At 38.9% G+C, this 19,781-nt stretch overlaps 4 protein-coding genes across 4 annotated transcripts; 2 read left to right on the forward strand and 2 right to left on the reverse strand.

Moving 5' to 3' along the window:
• Positions 1 to 1,375: 1,375 nt before the first annotated feature.
• LOC105000119 (keratin-associated protein 13-1-like) lies at positions 1,376 to 1,846 on the reverse strand. The gene has a single exon (XM_010855832.1). The coding sequence runs from the start codon at positions 1,844 to 1,846 to the stop codon at positions 1,376 to 1,378; it is 471 nt and encodes a 156-aa protein (XP_010854134.1).
• A 4,243-nt stretch (positions 1,847 to 6,089) lies between these two features.
• Positions 6,090 to 6,593, forward strand: LOC105000147 (keratin-associated protein 13-1-like). The gene has a single exon (XM_010855854.1). It carries the CDS (start codon positions 6,090 to 6,092, stop codon positions 6,591 to 6,593), a length of 504 nt encoding a protein of 167 aa, XP_010854156.1.
• A 6,390-nt stretch (positions 6,594 to 12,983) lies between these two features.
• On the reverse strand, positions 12,984 to 13,823 carry LOC105000120 (keratin-associated protein 13-1-like). The gene has a single exon (XM_010855833.1). The coding sequence runs from the start codon at positions 13,809 to 13,811 to the stop codon at positions 13,317 to 13,319; it is 495 nt and encodes a 164-aa protein (XP_010854135.1). The 5' UTR covers positions 13,812 to 13,823; the 3' UTR covers positions 12,984 to 13,316.
• Positions 13,824 to 17,087: 3,264 nt separating this feature from the next.
• On the forward strand, positions 17,088 to 17,498 carry LOC105000148 (keratin-associated protein 15-1). Its single transcript, XM_010855855.1, has one exon. It carries the CDS (start codon positions 17,088 to 17,090, stop codon positions 17,496 to 17,498), a length of 411 nt encoding a protein of 136 aa, XP_010854157.1.
• Positions 17,499 to 19,781: the final 2,283 nt, after the last annotated feature.

Consider the following 19,781-nt stretch of genomic DNA (forward strand, 5'->3'; position numbering starts at 1 on the left):
TATCATTGTACTGTCTCTGTTACTACTTTACTTTTCTATAACACTTGCATGTAAGATAGAAGAATAACACTTAAAAAAAGAATATTCAATTTTATTTCAATATACAATTGAAACATTCATTTTTTATGATATTAGAGCTTTCTTGAGAACAGTTAGATTCTGTTTCTCTGTTGCTTAAGAAACCCAGGTGCAACCTCACACCTGCTGAGCCTAGTTCCTTCTCATCTAAGTTTGTTGCCTGTCTTTTTTTACAAAGGGTGATAACTTGAGCAGATTGAAAACAGTAATTGGGGTACAGGGATATAGTCAATTGAAAAAAAAAAAAAGAGAGAGAAAAATTCCTGCAAGGTGATTATCTAAAGCTCAGAGGTGTCCTTTTCTCTAAAAATGTACAGCCACACACTAGTCTTCCATTCTGATACTCTTCATGCCCAGGTCTCATCACAGAAGCCTAAATTTTATTCCTGCATTCTTAAAACCGCTCTTGTACATAATGCCTTTCAAGATGTATGGTCTGTGTTTACCATGTGGATAAAGATATTCAAATCTCTTGAGATTTTTTTTTTAGAGTAAGGCTGTATGTAGAAGCTGTGGGCATCCAGGGAAAATTCTTGGTTAAAGAAAGAAAAACATCTGGAGTAGGAGATGGCAAGCGACTCTGCTGGACATGATTGAGTGACTGAACAGTAACAAAAACCAGTATTCTTGTCTGTAAAATTCCATGGACAATGGAGACTGGTGGGCTACAGTTCATGGGGTCGAAAAGAGTTGGACATGACTGCTGCTGCTGCTGCTAAGTCACTTCAGTCGTGTTGGACTCTGTGCGACCCCATAGACAGCAGCCTACCAGGCTCCTCCGCCCATGAGATTTTCCAGGTAAGAGTACTGGAGTGGGGTGCCATTGCCTTCTCCGGGACATGACTGAGCACAGCCAAAATTAGTGCATAGCCCCCTAAATCTGAGCTTTCCAAAGCCCATTAACAGAAACAATGACAATACAAATCTTAGTTGACACATTGCTAATAAATAACAACATTCACAGCATATTTGGATGGCAGAATAAAGAGTTTATTAAAATCAAATTATTTGACTTTCCATCTATCTTTGGGAGATGTGCAAAACCATAAATTCTATCTACCATTCAATTTGAATTTCTCATTAACTTTGTACGTTGAGAGAGTTAATTTATCACCCCAAGTCTGAGGGTTAGAGAGGTAAAGAATTGCCAGTGATCAGGAAATATTAGAATACTTTTCAATGGAGCAGATTAGGATAACAGATAATTAGGGTACAAAATCTAAATTTCTCAAATGAATTTGGCTCTTCTACAAGTTAATCAGTAGAAGCCAGATATACAGGTTGGTCAGTAGCAAGATTAATGGAAACTTCTGCAGGGAAAATTAATTGGGTGCCAGAATCTGGATCCACAGCCCAGGGAAGGGAAGCCACAGACTCCATAGCCCAGGGGTCTGAAGACACAGGATCCACAGCCCACTGAGTAGCACCTTCTGGATCCAGAGCTCAAGGAGCTGCAGCTGCTGGACTTACAGCTCAGAGACCCACAGTGAGTTGTCTGGCAGGGAATGGAGAAGGTGGAGGTCCTCCGACGGTAGCAGGATGTCTGGCAGGGACGAGACACCACACGGAACGTCTGAGTCCTGATGGGCTCACAGCAGGTCTCTTGAGTGTAGAGAGAGGAGCCCAGCTGGCAGGAACTGCGAGGGCAGAGGTCAGTCCTGTAGACCAGGTTGCTGGGGAAGGAGGAGCCACAGGAGGAGCCTGAGTAGCTCAGGCGGCCCCCAAGGGAGCAGGAGGAGAAGGTTCTGGAACAACAGTTGTAGGACATGTTGACAGGAGATGTGAGTTCAGCTGAGCTACAGTGAGAAGATTCTGAGTTTGAATGTAACCTTCTAGACAGATGTGCTTATATATACTCTCAGCAATAGGTGTGGTAACCTACAGGGTCATTTTTTCCATATTTGTGTTCCCTTGTTTACATGCGTGTAACTTAGCAATCTTCTCTATAATTGTAGTTGGAGTGGTTCTCCCCATATTGTATTTATGGATGCTATAATTTTGGTGTTATAGCCAAGGCCAATGAACTACACCTATGTTAGAAATGCTATGACTGTTTTACACTAATGCTTATTCCATCATAGTCAAGAAAGCCTTTCCATTTCCTCTTGCCATAATCTTTGGGTGTTTTGCTTCTGCCAATGAAGAGAAAATGCTTTTCTCAAATGGCAGTTACATAAGATAAAATTATTTTTCTTGTCAATGGATCAGAGGTGTAACTTTGGCTTGAACAAAGAACCTACTAAATACTGGCTTTACTTGTTCCCATGTCTTCTCAGAGGATGAGATGGTTGGATGGAATCACCGACTCAATGGACATGAGTCTGGGTAAACTCCAGGTGTTGGTGATGGACAGGGATGCCTGCCGTGCTGTGGTCCATGGGGTCACAAAGATTCGGACGTGACCGAGTGACTGAACTGAACTGAACTGATATCTTCTTATCCTCCATTATTGTTATTCAATTACATTCTGTTACGCACGTGTCTCAGATACAATGGAGAGGAAAAATTATCAGCCAGGACATTTTTTTGAACACCATTGATGGCTAGAACCAGAAAGAAACCTGCACAACTATTTGGAGACATGGTGACAGTGAGGGAGAGAACTAAGACAGAGTCACAAGGAAGGCCAGTTTGGACCCTTATGAAAAGCATCAAAGAGCTAAGAAATATTGAGATGAGGGAAGGAAGCAATTGAGTTTCAGATTCAGTGGACCTGATATGAGACCTGTAGTCTTAACAGATTGTCATCTGTACATGTAGAAGCCCTAAGAATTTCCTTCTCAGATCTTCATCTACAGGAGGCTTGATTGACCAGGGACGCCCCTGCCCCAACTCCATGCTATGGTCCAAAATCTAACACTGCATTGGTAGAAAAGCCTCTCTTTCCATGGGGCTGCTCCCAGACAATGACTGAGCACAGGAGAGAGATTGGAAGGCCTCCTTCTTAGGACACATGAGATCCTTTGCTGGCCAACAATTGAGGATCTCCAATGGTCTTGAGAAACTGTCCACAATCTGTGGCTGCCTGGGACATGTCTTTCTATCTTCTTCACTCTGATGAGACTCTTATGGAAGTCTGACAAGACTCCTAGCCTTCTGCCCCTCTTCCCCAACACTCTTCTCTCACAGCCATATCCCCATAAGTCTTTGTACCTTTAATTCCATCTTGGGGTCATTTCTGCTAAAGCCCATCTTTTAGTCACCTCAACCTTAGGCCAGTTCTACTCATTTCTTGAGTACCATTTCACACAACAGATGATGCATCAACTTTGATAAATCCTAAACTATTGTTTACATATGTTAGATAGTATCATTGACTTAATGGACACGAATCTGAGCAAACTCCAGGAGATAGTGGAGGACAGAGGAGCTTGGCATGCTGCAATCCATGGGGCACAAAGAGTCAGTCAGACACGACTTAGTGACTGAAGAACAACAACAACAAAACTATTATCTCTTCAAATACTGTTTCCATCCCATTTTTATCTCCTTTTTTCCTGAGATCCAATTATAAGCAAAATACACTATACATTATATATATATATGCCTCTCACAGTCTTTTCTCTATATTCAGTCTTTTTGTCTTTTTTACACTTTAGTTTGGGATTTCCTCCTATTCCATCTTCTAATTCACTAACTGTCTATTCATTTCAGTCACTCAGTCGTGTCTGACTCTTTGCGACCCCATGGACTGCAGCATGCCAGGCCTCCCTGTCTATCACCAACTCCTAGAAGTTGCTCAAACTCATGTCCATCGAGTCGGTAATACCATCCATCCATTATCATCCTCTGTTGTATCCTTTTCCTCCTGCCTTCAGTCTTTCCCAATGAATCCATCAGGGTCTTTTCCAATGAATCAGTTCTTTGCATTAGGTGGCCCAAGTATTGGAGCTTCCGCTTCAGCATCAGTCCTTCCAAAGAATACTCAGGATTGATTTCCTTTAGGATGAACAGGTTTGATCTCCATGCAATCCAAGGGACTCTCAACAGTCTTCTCCAACACCACAGTTCAAAAGCATCATCTATTAGTCAATGTTTGATCTATTGATAAAAGATATCACTAGTTTTTCCAAATCAGTTATTTTATAAATTTCTAAACTTTAAGTTAGATTCTGTTGTCTAGTTTTCATTTTCTGCCCCAAATCCTCAAATTATCTTCAATTCTGAAACACAGCTCTTCCCTGATAGCAATATTTCCCTGTTTCCTACTACTAAATTCATAACAAAAGTAGTTTAATGTCTGATTTTCCCAAGACTATTATATGGATTATGGATTTCAGATTGTATTTTCTGCTGTTATATTTTGTTCCAGTTTCATTTTGTTATATTCAGTATTTTAATGTTATTATTTTTGGTAAGTTTATAATAGCTTTATTAAAAAATAAAATAAAATATTGCTATCAACAATAACATTACATTTCCTTGAGTCTGGAGTATAGTTTAACTAGTTTTATTTTAACACTGAATATTTTGTGAATGAACTTTGAAAGTAGCTGTAACTATTTATACACTCAGAATATGATAAAATTTAGTAAACTTTGTTTTTAACCTTTGACTCTATAAAGAGAAGCTATATATATATATATATATATTTGGAAAACAGAAAAGAGAGAAAATCTAGGTTAAATACATTAAAAGGAGGAAGGAAAAATGGTAGGGTGAGAACAGAAAGAGGAGAAAAAGAGAGAGATTTATACACCCTGCAGAAGAAAAGAGAAGTGGAAAAAAATCTTCACATATAGGCAGGAAACTGCAGCTCTGCAAATGCCAGGAAGTCAAAGCCTGTGCAGAGAAAAACTAGAGATATTCTAAGACGATAGAAATCCTGCATTGCTGTTCAGTTGCTAAGTCGTTTCCGACTCTTTGCGACCCCATGGACTGGAACATGCCAGGCTCTTCTGTCCTTCACTATCTCCTGGAGTTTGCTCAAACTCATGTCCATTGAGTCAATGATGCCATCCAACCATCTCATCCTCTGTCGTCCCCTTCTCCTCCCACCTTCAATCTTTCCCAGCATCAGGGTCTTTTCCAGTGAGTCGGCCTTCACATCGGGTTGCAAAGGATTGGAGCTGCAGCTTCAGCAGATGATAAAAGGAACAACATATCAAGATTCATAAAATACACTAATTTTGATATTTTTAATAATAAAGACATTAGGGAATAAGTAATCATTTGAGTGCAATAGAAAAAAAAATTTCCTAAGCCTTCTCTGTGTTTTACTTTCAATTGTTTCCTTCTCTCACCATACCAGTGTTTCCGTCTTAACTAAACAGACGTGGGCCAGATTGATCTCTCCTGGATCAATTTCAGCTGAGCCTCTTTTTTGGTCATCTTATCTTTACATACACAGAAGCTGTCTTTATGCCATTTCTCTCTCAGTCTCTTATTTTATCTATTTTTGGTCTCCATTGGATTAGAGACATACTGTATAACTGTGATCCTTGGTGTATTTTCTATTGCTGCCATAACAGATTACTGCTGAGTGATTTTGGAGAACGGGAGTAAATGGTGACAAAGTGGATCATTTCAGGAAAGCTTTGAAACTGTGCCTCTGATCTATCGTACCAGAGGAAAATCCATCTTATTCCACACTCTTAGGAGGAAAACAGTCACCAGTAAAAACATGTAGATGTAGATACATAGGAGGCGGGTTAGTGTAAATCAGAAAAAAGCTTTCCTGGTCATGACGCTTCCCTGGCCATGATGGGATGTGCATTAGTAAGAAACAGTCATAGCATTTCTGACATAGCAGTAGTTCATTGGCTTTGGCTATAACAACAGAATTACAGCATCCATAAAAACAAATGCGAGAAACCATTCACCTGCAACTGCAATTACCGAGAAGACTACTGAATTACACATATGCAAAAGAGGAAATCTCATGTAGGAACCATGATCCCCTGGTGTGCCACACCCCTTGCTGGAAGTGTACAAATGCTACAGTGCAGGAGAGACATTCAAACTCAGAATCTTCTCACTGTAACTCAACTGAACTCACATCTCCTGTCAACATGTCCTACAATCTCTGCTCTGGAAACTTCTCTTCTTGCTCCCTTGGGAGCTACCAGCACTACCCAGGTTCCTTCTTTCCCAGCAACCTGGTCTACAGGACTGACCTCTGCTCTCCCAGCTCCTGCCAGCTGGGCTCCTCTCTCTACAGTCAGGAGACCTGCTGTGAGCCAATCAGGACCCAGACTGTGGTGTCCCGTCCCTGCCAGACATCCTGCTACCGCCTGAGGACCTCCACCTTCTCCAGTCCCTGCCAGACGACTTTCCCTGGGTCTCTGGGCTTCAGGTCCAGCAGCTGCAGCTCCCTGAGCTCTGGATCCAGAAGCTGCTACTCAGTGGGCTGTGGATCCCGTGGCTTCAGACGGCTGGGTTATGGAATCTGTGGCTTCCCTTCCCTGAGCTGTGGATCTGGATTCTGCCAGCCAACCTACTTTTCCTCCCGTAGCTGCCAATCATCCTGTTACAGACCAACCTGTGGATCTGGCTTCTATCGTTCAATTTGTTGAAGGTCTAAATCCTTTTGCATATTGAGATCAAAGTCTCTCTCAATATACCCATTGTTTTCCTTCTCACACTTACCACCAATCTTTTATTCTTAAATCATCAGTTTCTTGCATCATCAACTTTTGAGGGACTCTAAACTTAATGAATAACCCAATATGAAGTCCTAATACCTGTACTGTTGGATTTTCATGGAAAAGCATTTGAAAATGAAAATTTTAATCTAATAAATTTACATCATCTGACATTGAAATGTATTGCTTGTCTCATTATTTGCCTATAGTTTAATCAGTATTCGGGAATTTTAAATAAAGATCAATGTGCCTCTGAAACTGGATGTGAAAACACACATTTTGAAAGATTTTAGCAAATTTCTATTGTCATTGCATATGTTTCCTAGTGGGAGTAATTATTTCCTGGAGGTCCATATTTTATTTGCCTCAATATCAGTGATATTTGCCTGAGGATGGAAGCATGGATTTCTGCTAATAATGGAAAACAGAGAAATTGGTGTATAACTAGAAATGCAGGCAACAAAAATATAGTATAATTTATAAGATGATATAATATGTAGAAAACATACTGAAAGTCTAGTATCTGAATGTAGATTTTCAGCTAAGAGAAAAAATAAGCCTTTAAACAACTCCAAGGGTAGATGCTTCGTTCTCTATTGGTTGGCATAAATGCCGTAATCCTTCCCTGAGCCTGGTCCCAGTGCATGATCCTTTCTGAGCCGTACCTATGAACATTCATAAAGAGATTCACAATGATTTTAACTGGGGAGCAACTGGGTTAAGCAGTGAGTGCTAATTCTTTACAGTCATATCTCACTCTTTGCAACCCATGGATTGTATCCTGCCAGACTCCTCTGTCCATGGGATTTTCCAGGCAAGAATACTGAAGTGGGTTGCCATTTCTTTCTCCAGGGGATCTTCCTGACCCAGGGATCAAACAAGTGTCTCTTATGTCCTCTTCACTGGCAGGCAGATTCTTTTCCACTAGTGCCATCTGGGAAGCCCACTGGGTTAAGGAGATGTGGGATAACCTTCTGAGGCTTCCTCAAGGCTCAACCTGAGTTACTAACAGCAACACACATGGAGCAGTGTTGAATAAATATCTGTATCCTCTAGTCTTAGGCTGTATCCTTTGCTCCTAGTATGTTTTCCCCCCTGTATCCTTTTCCCAACTGTAAAGCAGAGCTGAAGTCAAAACCTTGAGTACAGACTGTGTATTTGTCACAAGACACCAGGCAACTAGGACTTCCCAGCTGGTGCTAGTGATAAAGAACCTGCCTGCCAGTGCAGGAGACATAAGAGATACGTGTTGGATACTAGTTAGGAAGATCCCCTGGAGGAGGGCATGGCAACCCACTCAGTGTTCTTGCCTCGAGAATCCCACAGAGGAACCTGGTGAGCTACAGTTCATTAGATTGTACAGTCGAACACAACTGAAGCAACCTAGCATGCACGCATGCATAGCATGCATCAGGCAAATAGTGTGGGAGACCATGGAAGGTGAAAGAATCAAAGAGAAAAAATCTTACAAAGGATTATGTTTTTTTGTTGCTGACTTTATGATGGACAGTGAGGACTTAGTCTTTCAAGATCTTTTAAGGAACATATGGAATGGTTTTGGAATTGTCCACCTCTGGATCTGATCAACAGTGAAAATCATTTATCCATCAACTTGTGCTTCCCATTGCTGGAATGTTGCCTGGCTGTGTATTAATTTTTGGAACCTCATTAAACATGTGAGAGGATTCAGTGTGTTCCTTTTGTTTTTCTGGCTGTGATCTCTGAGAACCCAAGTAGAGAGTGAAAGAAATGTTGTTTATGCAGGAGGGGAGATACTGTCAATGCAAAGAGGGTTGAAACTTGCATGCAATTGTTTCAGGCACCATAGCTGTGTCTGGGATCACAGTTGAATATATAACAGAGGGTACAAGGAGTACCTGATACACAACTTGCATTTAATGCTCAAACATCCTCATGAGGAAGACAAATATTCTGTGCTATATACCTTTCCAGACACGAGAGAAAGAAAAGTCAAAAAGAATTAGAAATTTGCCCAAATTTGTTCATCAAAGATCTAGTAGAATCCCATCTCTTGAATCAACCTATTCTTGTTCTTTCCGGAGCTTTTTTTTTTTTTTTACCTACTCTTTCAACCAAGAGCCTTGAGTATACCTCCTACTACGGAGATTGCTTTATCTGAATAGACTTCAGCTCCTTTGGATCTAGTTTCATTAGCCTCGTGAGTAGTATTCACAATAAAGAGAAAAACAAAAAATAAACATAGAGTTTAGGAAAAGAACGCTAAGGAAAAATGAGCTAATTTCTCTTAAAAAGATTTACATTAACCATAATACTTAATAATAGACCAAGAGAAATACATGATTATCCCTCAGGAAGATACTGCTAGAAATTCTGAGTGCAATGACAAACCCGATATTATTCACTTTAATTATCATTATTAATGTCACATTAAAATGTTCCCTTCCTCAATAACTACCACTATGAACAAGAATAGTAAAAAACAAAACAAACACACACACACAAACCTCTCTTTCACAGTCACACATGCATAATTTTAATATCAGCAACCCCAAAATTGAAGATGAGCTTACTGTTAATATTTTTTTAAATAAGAGATAAAGGTGATTTCTATATAACTTGACAGATTTCTTCTCCCCCTCTGAATTCCCCAACATAAACACTGTCACTCCTAGAAGCTTTTCTCTGAAAATTAAAAAAAAGTAAAATTGCAAAACCATGACATCTCACTAATCTGTAAACTGCATTCCACTTTGGTGAGTCAGACTGAAGGAGCAAGGAGTCAATCAGGATAGAACCATGGGGAAGTCCTTGAGAAGGGAAAAGTCCTGTAATTGGATGTAAAAGTAACATAGAACATGGAATAAAGACCTCAAATCAAGCATGAAAGAATGTACCCCCCGCTGTGTGTGCTTTGTTATACAAAGTAACATGCTAATGACATAAAAATCAATAACAAAAAAGGCACCAGGAAAATAAAAATACAACAGAGGTGGAAGAGGTGATTGATGAGGTAAGGAAAAGCATGCCAAAAGAACTTACTCTGGGTATACATACAAAATGCTTTAAAACTACAGCTTCTGCTTTGAATAGCAGAATATTACAGCATGTTTGAATCCAATTATGGGTTATATATTTACAGCAATTACAACAGTATTTTTTCTTCATGGGAATCTTACCTGATTATTTTTACCATGATGTGGTCCTTCAGCAAAATTTTTGTTTTTATTATTACTGAGACAACCAGTCATTTTATCTTTGATTTGAACTTTTTAAATAATTTTGCATTAGAGCTGCCAGAGTATTATGAACTTTCATTAGTCCACTTTACATGGACTCTTTGGACTGGATGAAGAAATCAAATCACTATTGGAATTAAATTCATTTTTGATTTGAAGTATTTAACAATATTGACACAATACTGGCTTCATTAATCCTCAGTGAAGCTTTTCTTTTGTTAATGGAAGAGCACATCATCAACTACTGCTTCATCTGTGCTTTTGTTGTTTAGTGTGTGTGAGTGTGTGTGTGTGTGCATGCGCACACGTGTGCATGTGTATGTTTTACTTGTACAAGAAAACTTAGGATTTAACATGGTGAAAATGATTTAGAGTAGTTATTTGACCTAAATGAAATGTATGCATCAGAGTAATATATGAACAGACTGTCATATATTTTACATATATGTAAAAATACATATATTTATATTTTACAACTGTTAGTGATAGATAATCATCTTTGGAAGTAATCTTTTTAAAACTTCTGTCTTTTGGAATAGATACTGATGCTTCTCCAGTAAAATTGTCTCTTTGACTTTTTATCTAGTGATACTTCTGACTCCCATGGTGGAGAGTAAATGTCAAGAAATTGTTGTACAAGTCATATTTCACCATCAACTTCCTTTAAGAATAGAAACTAAGTTCTCACACCTTTAAATTAAAATATGAACTTTTAGCTTCATTGCTCCTAATAAGATATTCTTTTGCAAAGTCTAAAAAATAAAAAAAATTCTCCCAAACAATAAAATAAATAGTTGTAGATTTAAGCAGTACAATATGTGGCCAAGCCACTGCAGCAAGAGCATTTAGACTAATCTTTATATGCTGTGTGCTTCTGCACGCAGTCATGTCTGACTCTTTGCGACCACATGAACGGTGGCCTGTGGATTTTTTTCAGGCAAGAATACTGGAGTGGGTGGCCATTCCCTTCTTCAGGGGATCTTCCCATCTCAGTGGTCTAACCTGAGTCTCTTGGCCTCCCACATTGGCAGATGGATGCTTTATTGCACCATCTGTGAAGCAAGTATATGTTATGTACCACCCTCAGTTTTATGCCCATATTTTATGTACACCAATCACTACAGATGGTGACTGCAGCCATGAAATTAAAAGACGCTTACTCCTTGGAAGGAAAGTTATGACCAACCTAGACAGCATATTCAAAAGCAGAGACATTACTTTGCCAACAAAGGTTCATCTAGTCAAGGCTATGGTTTTTCCTGTGGTCATGTATGGATGTAAGAGTTGGACTGTGAAGAAGGCTGAGTGCCGAAGAATTGATGCTTTTGAACTGTGGTGTTGGAGAAGACTCTTGAGAGTCCCTTGGACTGCAAGGACATCCAACCAGTCCATTCTGAAGGAGATCAGCCCTGGGATTTCTTTGGACGGAATGATGCTAAAGCTGAAACTCCAGTATTTTGGCCACCTCATGCGAAGAGTTGACTCATTGGGGAAGACTCTGATGCTGGGAGGGATTGGGGGCAGGAGGAGAAGGGGACGACAGAGAATGAGATGGCTGGATGGCATCACTGACTTGATGGACATGAGTCTGAGTGAACTCCGGGAGTTGGTGATGGACAGGGAGGCCTGGCATGCTGCGATTCATGGGGTCTCAAGGAGTCGGACATGACTGAGCGACTGAACTGAACTGAATCAGTAATCCTAAATCTCCCACTATCTCCACCTACTGGTCGTTTGGTGTCTATTATGGCATCTCGCAGGATGTGAAAACAGCCATAGCAGTACTGGCTAGGTTAGAACAACAAATAAACCTCCGCCAAGATTTGAGCACGTGAACTGCCCTACCACTGTATTTAAGTGTAGTGTGTTTTCCATGATCTCTCAGCAATAAAAGGAGTAGCTCTATTTTTTTCAGGCAGAGCAAAGAATAGGATATGGCTTGTCTTCAGATTTAACACTGGTTAAAGTAAAATCTGTTCACCCTGTATGCATCTTATAAGGACTCCACTAGATGAAACCATAGCAAAAGCAAAGTGGAAATTTCCTAACCAATCATCACTTATGTTAACTCAATTATCCATTACATATAAAAAGTGAGAAATCTAAGACAATTATCAAGTGGGACTGGATGCTGAGACAAACAGAATAAACCAAGACATATGGTTACCCTGTGGGTGAGAATCTAGGTCATCTGTACCTTTTAGTAATATTGTCCTTGACTTAACAGATAAAAGTTTGGAGCATAACTGCTGATTCAGGTGTAATCAGCTTCCTAAACATTTAGTTAACTCTTGTAACATGAGAATATTTGCATTGTTTTTGAGTTTCATTTTCCTTTTTTTGTTTTTTCTCTAAGTGAATGTTATCAACAGAACAACTTAAAAAGTGGTTGCAAACCAACTGTATTGATGATTGTACAAAAAATGCTGGGCTTACTTCTAATAAGTATTGGGGTGTATTAGATGTTTTCAATTATAAATCAATTAGACATTTCATTTGCTTTCTTATGAAAGCAGTAAATCTGGGGCAACTGAAATTCTCACCAAATCTAACTCACTAACTTCTTACTGAATATATTATTTTAGAATCTATCTATGAGTAATCTTCCTTCCAAAATTATGTGATGTAGTTAATTTAATATACCTATTTATAATTATATAAAAATATTCAAGTTTCTAACACCCTACAAAACAAAAGGTCACAGTTACTTGTCTGTAGTCTTAAAATCTAGTCTTAAAAATGTAATTTCAGATTTTACCATATTAACAGAATGTATTTACTCTTTCTGTATTAAAAGAAGGGTAAACATGAAAGATGAAATAATTTCTTCCAAACCTAAAGGACACTGAACAATTTTACTTTTTAAATTGAGAAATTTTAAATTATGAGTACAAGATGCAGAAAAATACAGCCAGATATTTAGAATTAGATTTGAAGACACGTCCTAAGTTGCTTCAGTTGTGTCCAGCTCTTTGTGACCCTATGAACTGTAGCCTGCCAGGCTCGTCTGTCCATGGGATTCTTCAGGCAAGAATACTGGAGTGGGTTGCCACGCCCTCCTCCATTGAAGAAACAAAGCAAACAAAATGACAAAACCAATATGTGGATGTCATATACCATACTTTATTTAAACTTACACCATTTTTTCTACTAGTAAAATTTGAAATACATGCAGTTGGGGAAATAACCAGGAAATAAATGTGCTTCAGTATCGCATGTCTATATAGCTACAAGGGAGTGGTTATGGCACCTTTCTTCAATGAATACATTTTCAGTTACTGGTATTCAAACTATTCCTAATCCAGAGTAGGTAACAGTAGAAGTCAAATTTATAAGCTAAAGGTAAAACAAGAGGTCAACAGATAGTGTAGATCTCAGTATAATAAGTATTGCATTACAATTCTAGATGTAGTAGGTATTGTATTCAAGTATGACATTAGTAGAAGCCAGATCCACAGGTCGGTTGGAAAGAAAGAGACCGGCCACTCCTAGAAGAGAAGAAGGTCGGACGGTAAAAGCTGGATCTACAGCTTAGGGATGAGAAAATGTTGGGGCTGCGACCCACGGATTGGAAACCACCGGATCCAAAGCCCAGAGATGGGGAAACATGACCAATAGATTGAAAGTTACTGGAACCGAAGCCCAGAGACCCAGAGCAAGTCGTCTGGCAGGGACTGAAGAACGTGCAGGTCCTCGGGCGGTAGCAGGACGTCTGGCAGGGACTGGACACCACAGTCTGGGTTCTGATGGGCTCACAGCAGGTCTCCTGACTGTAGAGAGAGGAGCCCAGCTGGCAGGAGCTGGGAGAGCAGAGGTCAGTCCTATAGACCAGGTTGCTGGGGAAGGAGGAGCCACAGGAGGAGCCTGAGTAGCGCAGGTGGTCCCGGAGGGAGCGGGAGGAGAAGTTTCCAGAGCAGCAGTTGTAGGACATCTTCACAGGTGATGTGAGTTACTATGGGAAGGTTCTGAGTCTGAATGTCACTTCTTGGACAGGTGCATTTATATATCCTTATCATCGGCTGTGTCATCCTCGTGGCTCATAAAAACAAGCTACCATCATCTTTTTAATTGAATCCAAAAGATCAGCATAGTTATACACATGGAGTGTTTGTGGTTTTATAGCTGAAGAGTATAATCATGTTTGTGCCTTGAAATTCAAGTAGTAGTATGGAATCTTCAAAGCTCTTAGTCATCCTTTTCTACCAAAGTCACCAAGCAAAGCACTCAGAAAACTTTAGAGGCAGTGACTGGGCTGATGGAAACTGGTTTAATTAAAAATAATTGAATCCCCTTTCACAATCTGTCTCAAAATTGTTGTCATCTGGAGAGCAAAGTTGCTAACTGATCTACTCAAAATCGTTTTTTAAATGAGAACATACATGGATTGTTACCAGGAAGTGGCAGGTTTACCTAATGGGTAATGCCATAAGGAAGTGGCAATGGTAACACACAAGACATATGATGATTTTTTTTAATTGAACCCCAATGTTAATGGTTTTCATGAAATATTAAATGAGAGATCCCCTTATTTCTGACACTCCTGCTTAAAACTGTATGCAAACTAGCAAGAGTCCGTCTTAGCTATTCACTCTTTTGTGTGCATGTGTGTGTCTACTGCGCGTGTGTGACTGCTAAGACGCTTCAATCGTGTCCGAATCTTTGCGACTCTGTGACTGTAGTCCACGGGATCCTCCAGGCAAAAGTACTGGAGTGGATGGTCATGCCTTCCTCCAGGGGATCTTCCTGACACAGGAATTGAACCCTGGGTCAGGTATCTCATATACTGGCAGGCAGGTTCTTTTCCACTAGCACCACTTGGGAAGCCTGCGTGTTTATGGTGGAATGAGTTAAATATTATAAATACCTTTATATTGTTTTGGAAAGTTAGAGGTTATTCATCTGAGATACTTTTAGAGACATCAAAAATAAGAACAAAACACGTGACAAAAATGCCCAATGTATTTCTCTCTCTACTCAGAGGCAATGTTTTCCACCAAAAGGACTCCCTAGAATCTGGAAAATGCCTTTGTTTTAAAGAAATTTTATAAGGAATTTGCCTTGAAGTATTTGACCAATGTAGCCATCTTAGGGAGATTCTTCCTCTGCCTCTGAAAGTAACATACATGACTTTGACTTAAACTGTTCTTAGGTGTTTCTGACAAGTCTTACACAATTTCTAAAGTCATTTTTTGTTGTTATTCTATGACTTGTATTCCTCCTCTGTGTAGTAGGGTAGTGAAGATTGACACCTTGAAGAAGAGAGATTGAGAAGCTTTATCTTCCTGTGGCTTCTGTGCTATTTGATTTGTTCATATCACAGAAAAAAAATTTCTACTTTTTAACAAAAGTACTTGTGTGCAAAAAATTCCATTTCATTGAGAAAAGAATGTTCAGTATTACTTGATATCTTATCTCATAGCATATTCTTCTATAGAAATATCTTATATGAGTGGATGATATTGAAGCAAGCAAATTCAGTCTAGCTGAATGAAATATTTATATGGATGTTTTGACGTTATAAACAAAACAGGAAGGTTTGGAATCTACTACAAAGCAATTTTCTATTCATAATTAAGAAGCCTGATAAATAAGAACTGTTTATTTTAGAAACAGAGCACAAATTATGTTGCCTACCAAATATATGGAATATGACTGAAGACCAATTTGTGTACTGAAAACAGTCAAAGTCATAAAGTTTACCATTTAGAAGGGAGTTTAGCAATTATCTCCAGTGCTCTGCCACGTTGGAATCCCATTTACAATATCTTATCAGATGGATATCTAATAAGTGCCCCCAAGACGGAAATCTCAATTACCTGCAAAAGAACCTTGTTTTAGATTTTTAGTTGAATCTTTCCTAAAAACTTCCACTTAGTAATTTCAAATCTTCATAGAATGAGTCTCAGCTCATTTCTACTGGATGATATATCAGTTTTTGAAGATGGGTGTCTTAAGAGATTTGCCCATCACCACAGGTTATTCTGAGCTATTCTCTGTACACATGTGCTGCTGTATTTACAGTTAAGTAATGATGAACTTTATGGGAGAGTCTAGAAAAAATACTTATACTAGTTCTCTATGCAGAATATATAAACAAAAAATATATAATTATATATATATATGTATATATATATGATTTAATATGTGTACCACATCAGAGGTAAATTCAAAAGGATTCATTCTCTTTTTTATATTATCATATATTTTGGAACTCTCTGCCCTCATTTCAATCTACAAAAATCATTTGTAATTATGAATTTTTCTAACTTGATCTTTTTTTGAAGTTTACAGGTAGTAGGCATTTTCCTTACTTTTTTACCTTCTTTAGTAAAAATCCTATCCTATGAGAGAAAAATAAGGGACTAAAGGTTCATCTTTTTTAATGTATAGAGCTTATTATTTTGTTCTCATTGACATCAACACCACTAAAAAATGACTTAAACTTTATGCAGAGATTTTTTTGAAAATTAAATTTATTGACGTGATCTCTCAAGAAGCAAGTCAACTTCAGAATAAGGATTTCTTAAGCATTTTTACAATGGAAACTTCAAAGCACTGCTGAAAATATGGGTCCCTTATTCTTAAAAACTCACACATAGAAGAGCAGCTTGGGTACTTATGCTATAAGAAAACTAGAACATAAATGTGTTAGATGCTCATTTAACATTTGTACCAATTAAGGATCATAAGTGGGTTATTTCTTCTATAAGGTACAGAAGATTTGGGATGTAAAACAGATATTGATTTTTTTCCCTCTCTATTCCTAAACTTGGAACAAAATGAATATTCCCTCCTGACTACAAAGTACTTTTTAGAGCTTTAAACACAACAAAGTTCTCACTGTGTTACCCATTCAATACACTATGTTGAAGGATAAGATGAATAAAACCCCAATCTTACAGGTACAATTATGGTGCAATCAGAGTCACCTACCCAAGCTAGATGAATGGGAAATAACATTTTTGCTTCATGAACAACTGCTTTGAAAATCAATGAAATTCTTTCATTTAAAAGTCTGTAATCATAAAAAAGGTCTTTGAAGGTTAGTGCATTTCATTTTTACTGGAGCCTAATTAAGGGTTCTTATTAAAATGAACGCATGCTATTACACCCATTGCTAGAGTATTTAAGTATCCGGTGTACAAGGCAACATTCACAGTCACAAACTTCCCTTTCCAACTCAGCTGAACTCAGAACTCCCAACAGCATGTCTTTCAACTGCAGCATGGGAAACTCCTCCTGTTCCCTTGGAGGTTACTTGGGGGTCCCAGTTTCCACCTGTGATTCTTTCTACCCCAGCAATGTTGTCTACTCCCCCAGCACTTTCCACCTGGGCTCCACTCTCTACGGTGGCTGTCAGGAGAACGTCTTTAGGCCCATCAGCTTCCAGACACCCTGTGCTGTCACCAGATCTTTCCAGACATCCTGCTCCCATCCACAGAATTTCATCTTCCGCAGTCCCTGCCAGACAATTTACACTGGATCTCTAGGGTTTGGAAATATTGGCCTTGGGTCTTTTGGTTGTGGAAATACTGGCTTCCAGTCTCTGGGCTCTGGATCCAACTTCTGCTCCCCAACTTTCGTTTCCTCCAGGAGTTGCCGGTCATCTTGTTACTAAACAGCCTTTAGCTCACGCTTTTGTGAATCAACTTTCTGAATGACTCCAGTCACCTCAAGGTTATATCTATGCTTTATGAAGTTTTAACCCTCGGCATCTCCAATATCTTTGATAACTGACCATCTTCATCACCAGGGCTTACTATCACAGTCCTTCTGGAAGTATACAATTCACTGTGGACAAAGTAATCTTGACTTTGTAATCAGGCATATGAGATATGTCTTGAATTTTCTTCATTCCTGATCCAATGCTCAGAATCATTTCTGTTGCTGTCTTACTCAGAGTCTTGTTTTACTACTTTTCTCCTAAGACTCTTTCACTTGTGTATTTCAAATAGATATGGCGTTTAAAATAAACTTATTTCTTTAGAATGAACTACAACATTCCATTTTTTAATTCATATGGTACATTTAGTGAATGCATCCAGTACCTTCAACTGTGTTCACTAGCTAAACATTTTGTTTTGTTAATATTTTGCTGCGTAGAAAAAGGAAGTTTAGAGAATCTAAATATATGGCACATTTTATGTCTTAAGAGATTTATATCCTCTCCTAGGTACTTTTTTTTTCATCTAATTACTTTAGAAAATTTCATTTTTAGGTAGGCATTTGTTGAAAAATATTTATTGAGTTCTGATTATAGTCCAGGCATTCATGCTGAATGAAGACGTACATTCCCTCCCTTCACAGAATTCACACACACACAAGTTTAACTCACTGTTATTTAGCAAGTGCAATAATGTCGATAAAACCATGTTTCAATGGGAACACAAAGAATAGGACGTTCAGAAAGGGTGAGAATATCACGGAAAACTGATTAGTGACAATAAGGTTACTAGTTCATGTAAAAAATAAACCGTGTTCATGTAATGTGTTAGTTGCAGTCCTTTGAGAGATAGCTGTAGTCTAGGACTTGACATGACAGATATTTGTTGAACAAAATATCTCCCAGTGAAAATGGGGAGGCAGCTGGAGGGTTCTGGGAGAGCCGTCAGACAGCAATGCCGGTCTGAACTCAGTGGAGGGAAGACGCAAGGAAGGAAGCTTGGGTTAGAAGAACCTTCTTCAGGCCAGTTCTAAATTTTGATGAGTCATCTGCAAGTCACAGACACAGCCCTGCCTGCATATCCTTGCCAAGTTCAGTCACTGTCCAAGAACAGGTCACAGCATGACTTTGGCATAAATGTGGGGCTACACTCAGAGACTAGCAGCTGGGACTGTAAGTCAATTAGGCTCCCTATAGTGGGAGCTACATTTCCATAGCTTCCATGTTCAGAAATTCATCCTGATTTCAAGTAAGCCAAAATAATGACCAATAGCAAAATAATAAATGAAAACAGACTTTTCCACGAATTACATTCAGTATACTTTATTTCATATCCATTGATCCAAAAAAAGAAAAGACTGATTACTGTATTAGATCCTGTATAGGATGCAATGAGTGAAAGTCAAACCCTGCAATGGAATGTGAGGGAAGAATTGAGAATTATTGGAGGGCTATGCTTGATTTAGAAAAAGTAGAGGAACCGGAGATCAAATTGCCAACATCCACTGGATCATAAAAAAAGCAAGAGAATTTCGGAAAATCATCCACTTCTGCTTCATCACCAACTCAATGGACATGAGTTTGACCAAGATCCGGGAGTTAGTGATAGACAGGGAAGACTGACATGCCACAGTCCGTGGGGTCGCAAATGAACGGACATGACTGAGTGACTGAACTGAAAGCCTTTTACTGTGTGGATCACAACAAACTGTGGAAAATTCTTAAAAAGATGGGAATACCAGACCACCTTACCCGCCTCTGTAGAAACCTGTATGCAGGCTGAGAAACAACAGATAGACCAGACATGGAGCAACAGACTGGTTCCAAATTGGGAAAGGAATATGTCAAGTCTGTATATTGTCATCCTGCTTGTTTAAATTCTATAAAGAGTACATCATGTGAAATACTAGGCTGGATGAAGTACAAGCTGGAATATAGATTGCCAGGAGAAACATCAATAACCTTATGATGGTTATTGATGAAATAATATTACCCTTATTGCAGAAAGTGAAGAGGAACTAAAAAGCCTCTTGATGAAAGTGAAAGAGGAGAGTGAAAAAGCTGACTTAAAACTCAACATTTAGAAAATGAAGATCATGACATCTGGTCCCATCACTTCACAGCAAAAAGATGGGGAAACAATGAACAGTGACAGACTATTTTCTTGGGCTCCAGAATCACTGCAGATGGTGACTGCAGCTATGAAATTAAAAGACGCTTACTCCTTGAAAGAAAAGC

The sequence above is a fragment of the Bison bison genome, unplaced genomic scaffold (assembly GCF_000754665.1).
Source record: "Bison bison bison isolate TAMUID 2011002044 unplaced genomic scaffold, Bison_UMD1.0 scf7180017864368, whole genome shotgun sequence".
Taxonomy (NCBI): domain Eukaryota; kingdom Metazoa; phylum Chordata; class Mammalia; order Artiodactyla; family Bovidae; genus Bison; species Bison bison.

Coding starts and splice junctions, on each gene's coding strand:
- LOC105000120 (XM_010855833.1), bottom strand. CDS start 13,811: ATGTCCTACAACTGCTGCTCTGGAAACTTCTCCTCCCGCTCCCTCCGG.
- LOC105000119 (XM_010855832.1), bottom strand. CDS start 1,846: ATGTCCTACAACTGTTGTTCCAGAACCTTCTCCTCCTGCTCCCTTGGG.
- LOC105000148 (XM_010855855.1), top strand. CDS start 17,088: ATGTCTTTCAACTGCAGCATGGGAAACTCCTCCTGTTCCCTTGGAGGT.
- LOC105000147 (XM_010855854.1), top strand. CDS start 6,090: ATGTCCTACAATCTCTGCTCTGGAAACTTCTCTTCTTGCTCCCTTGGG.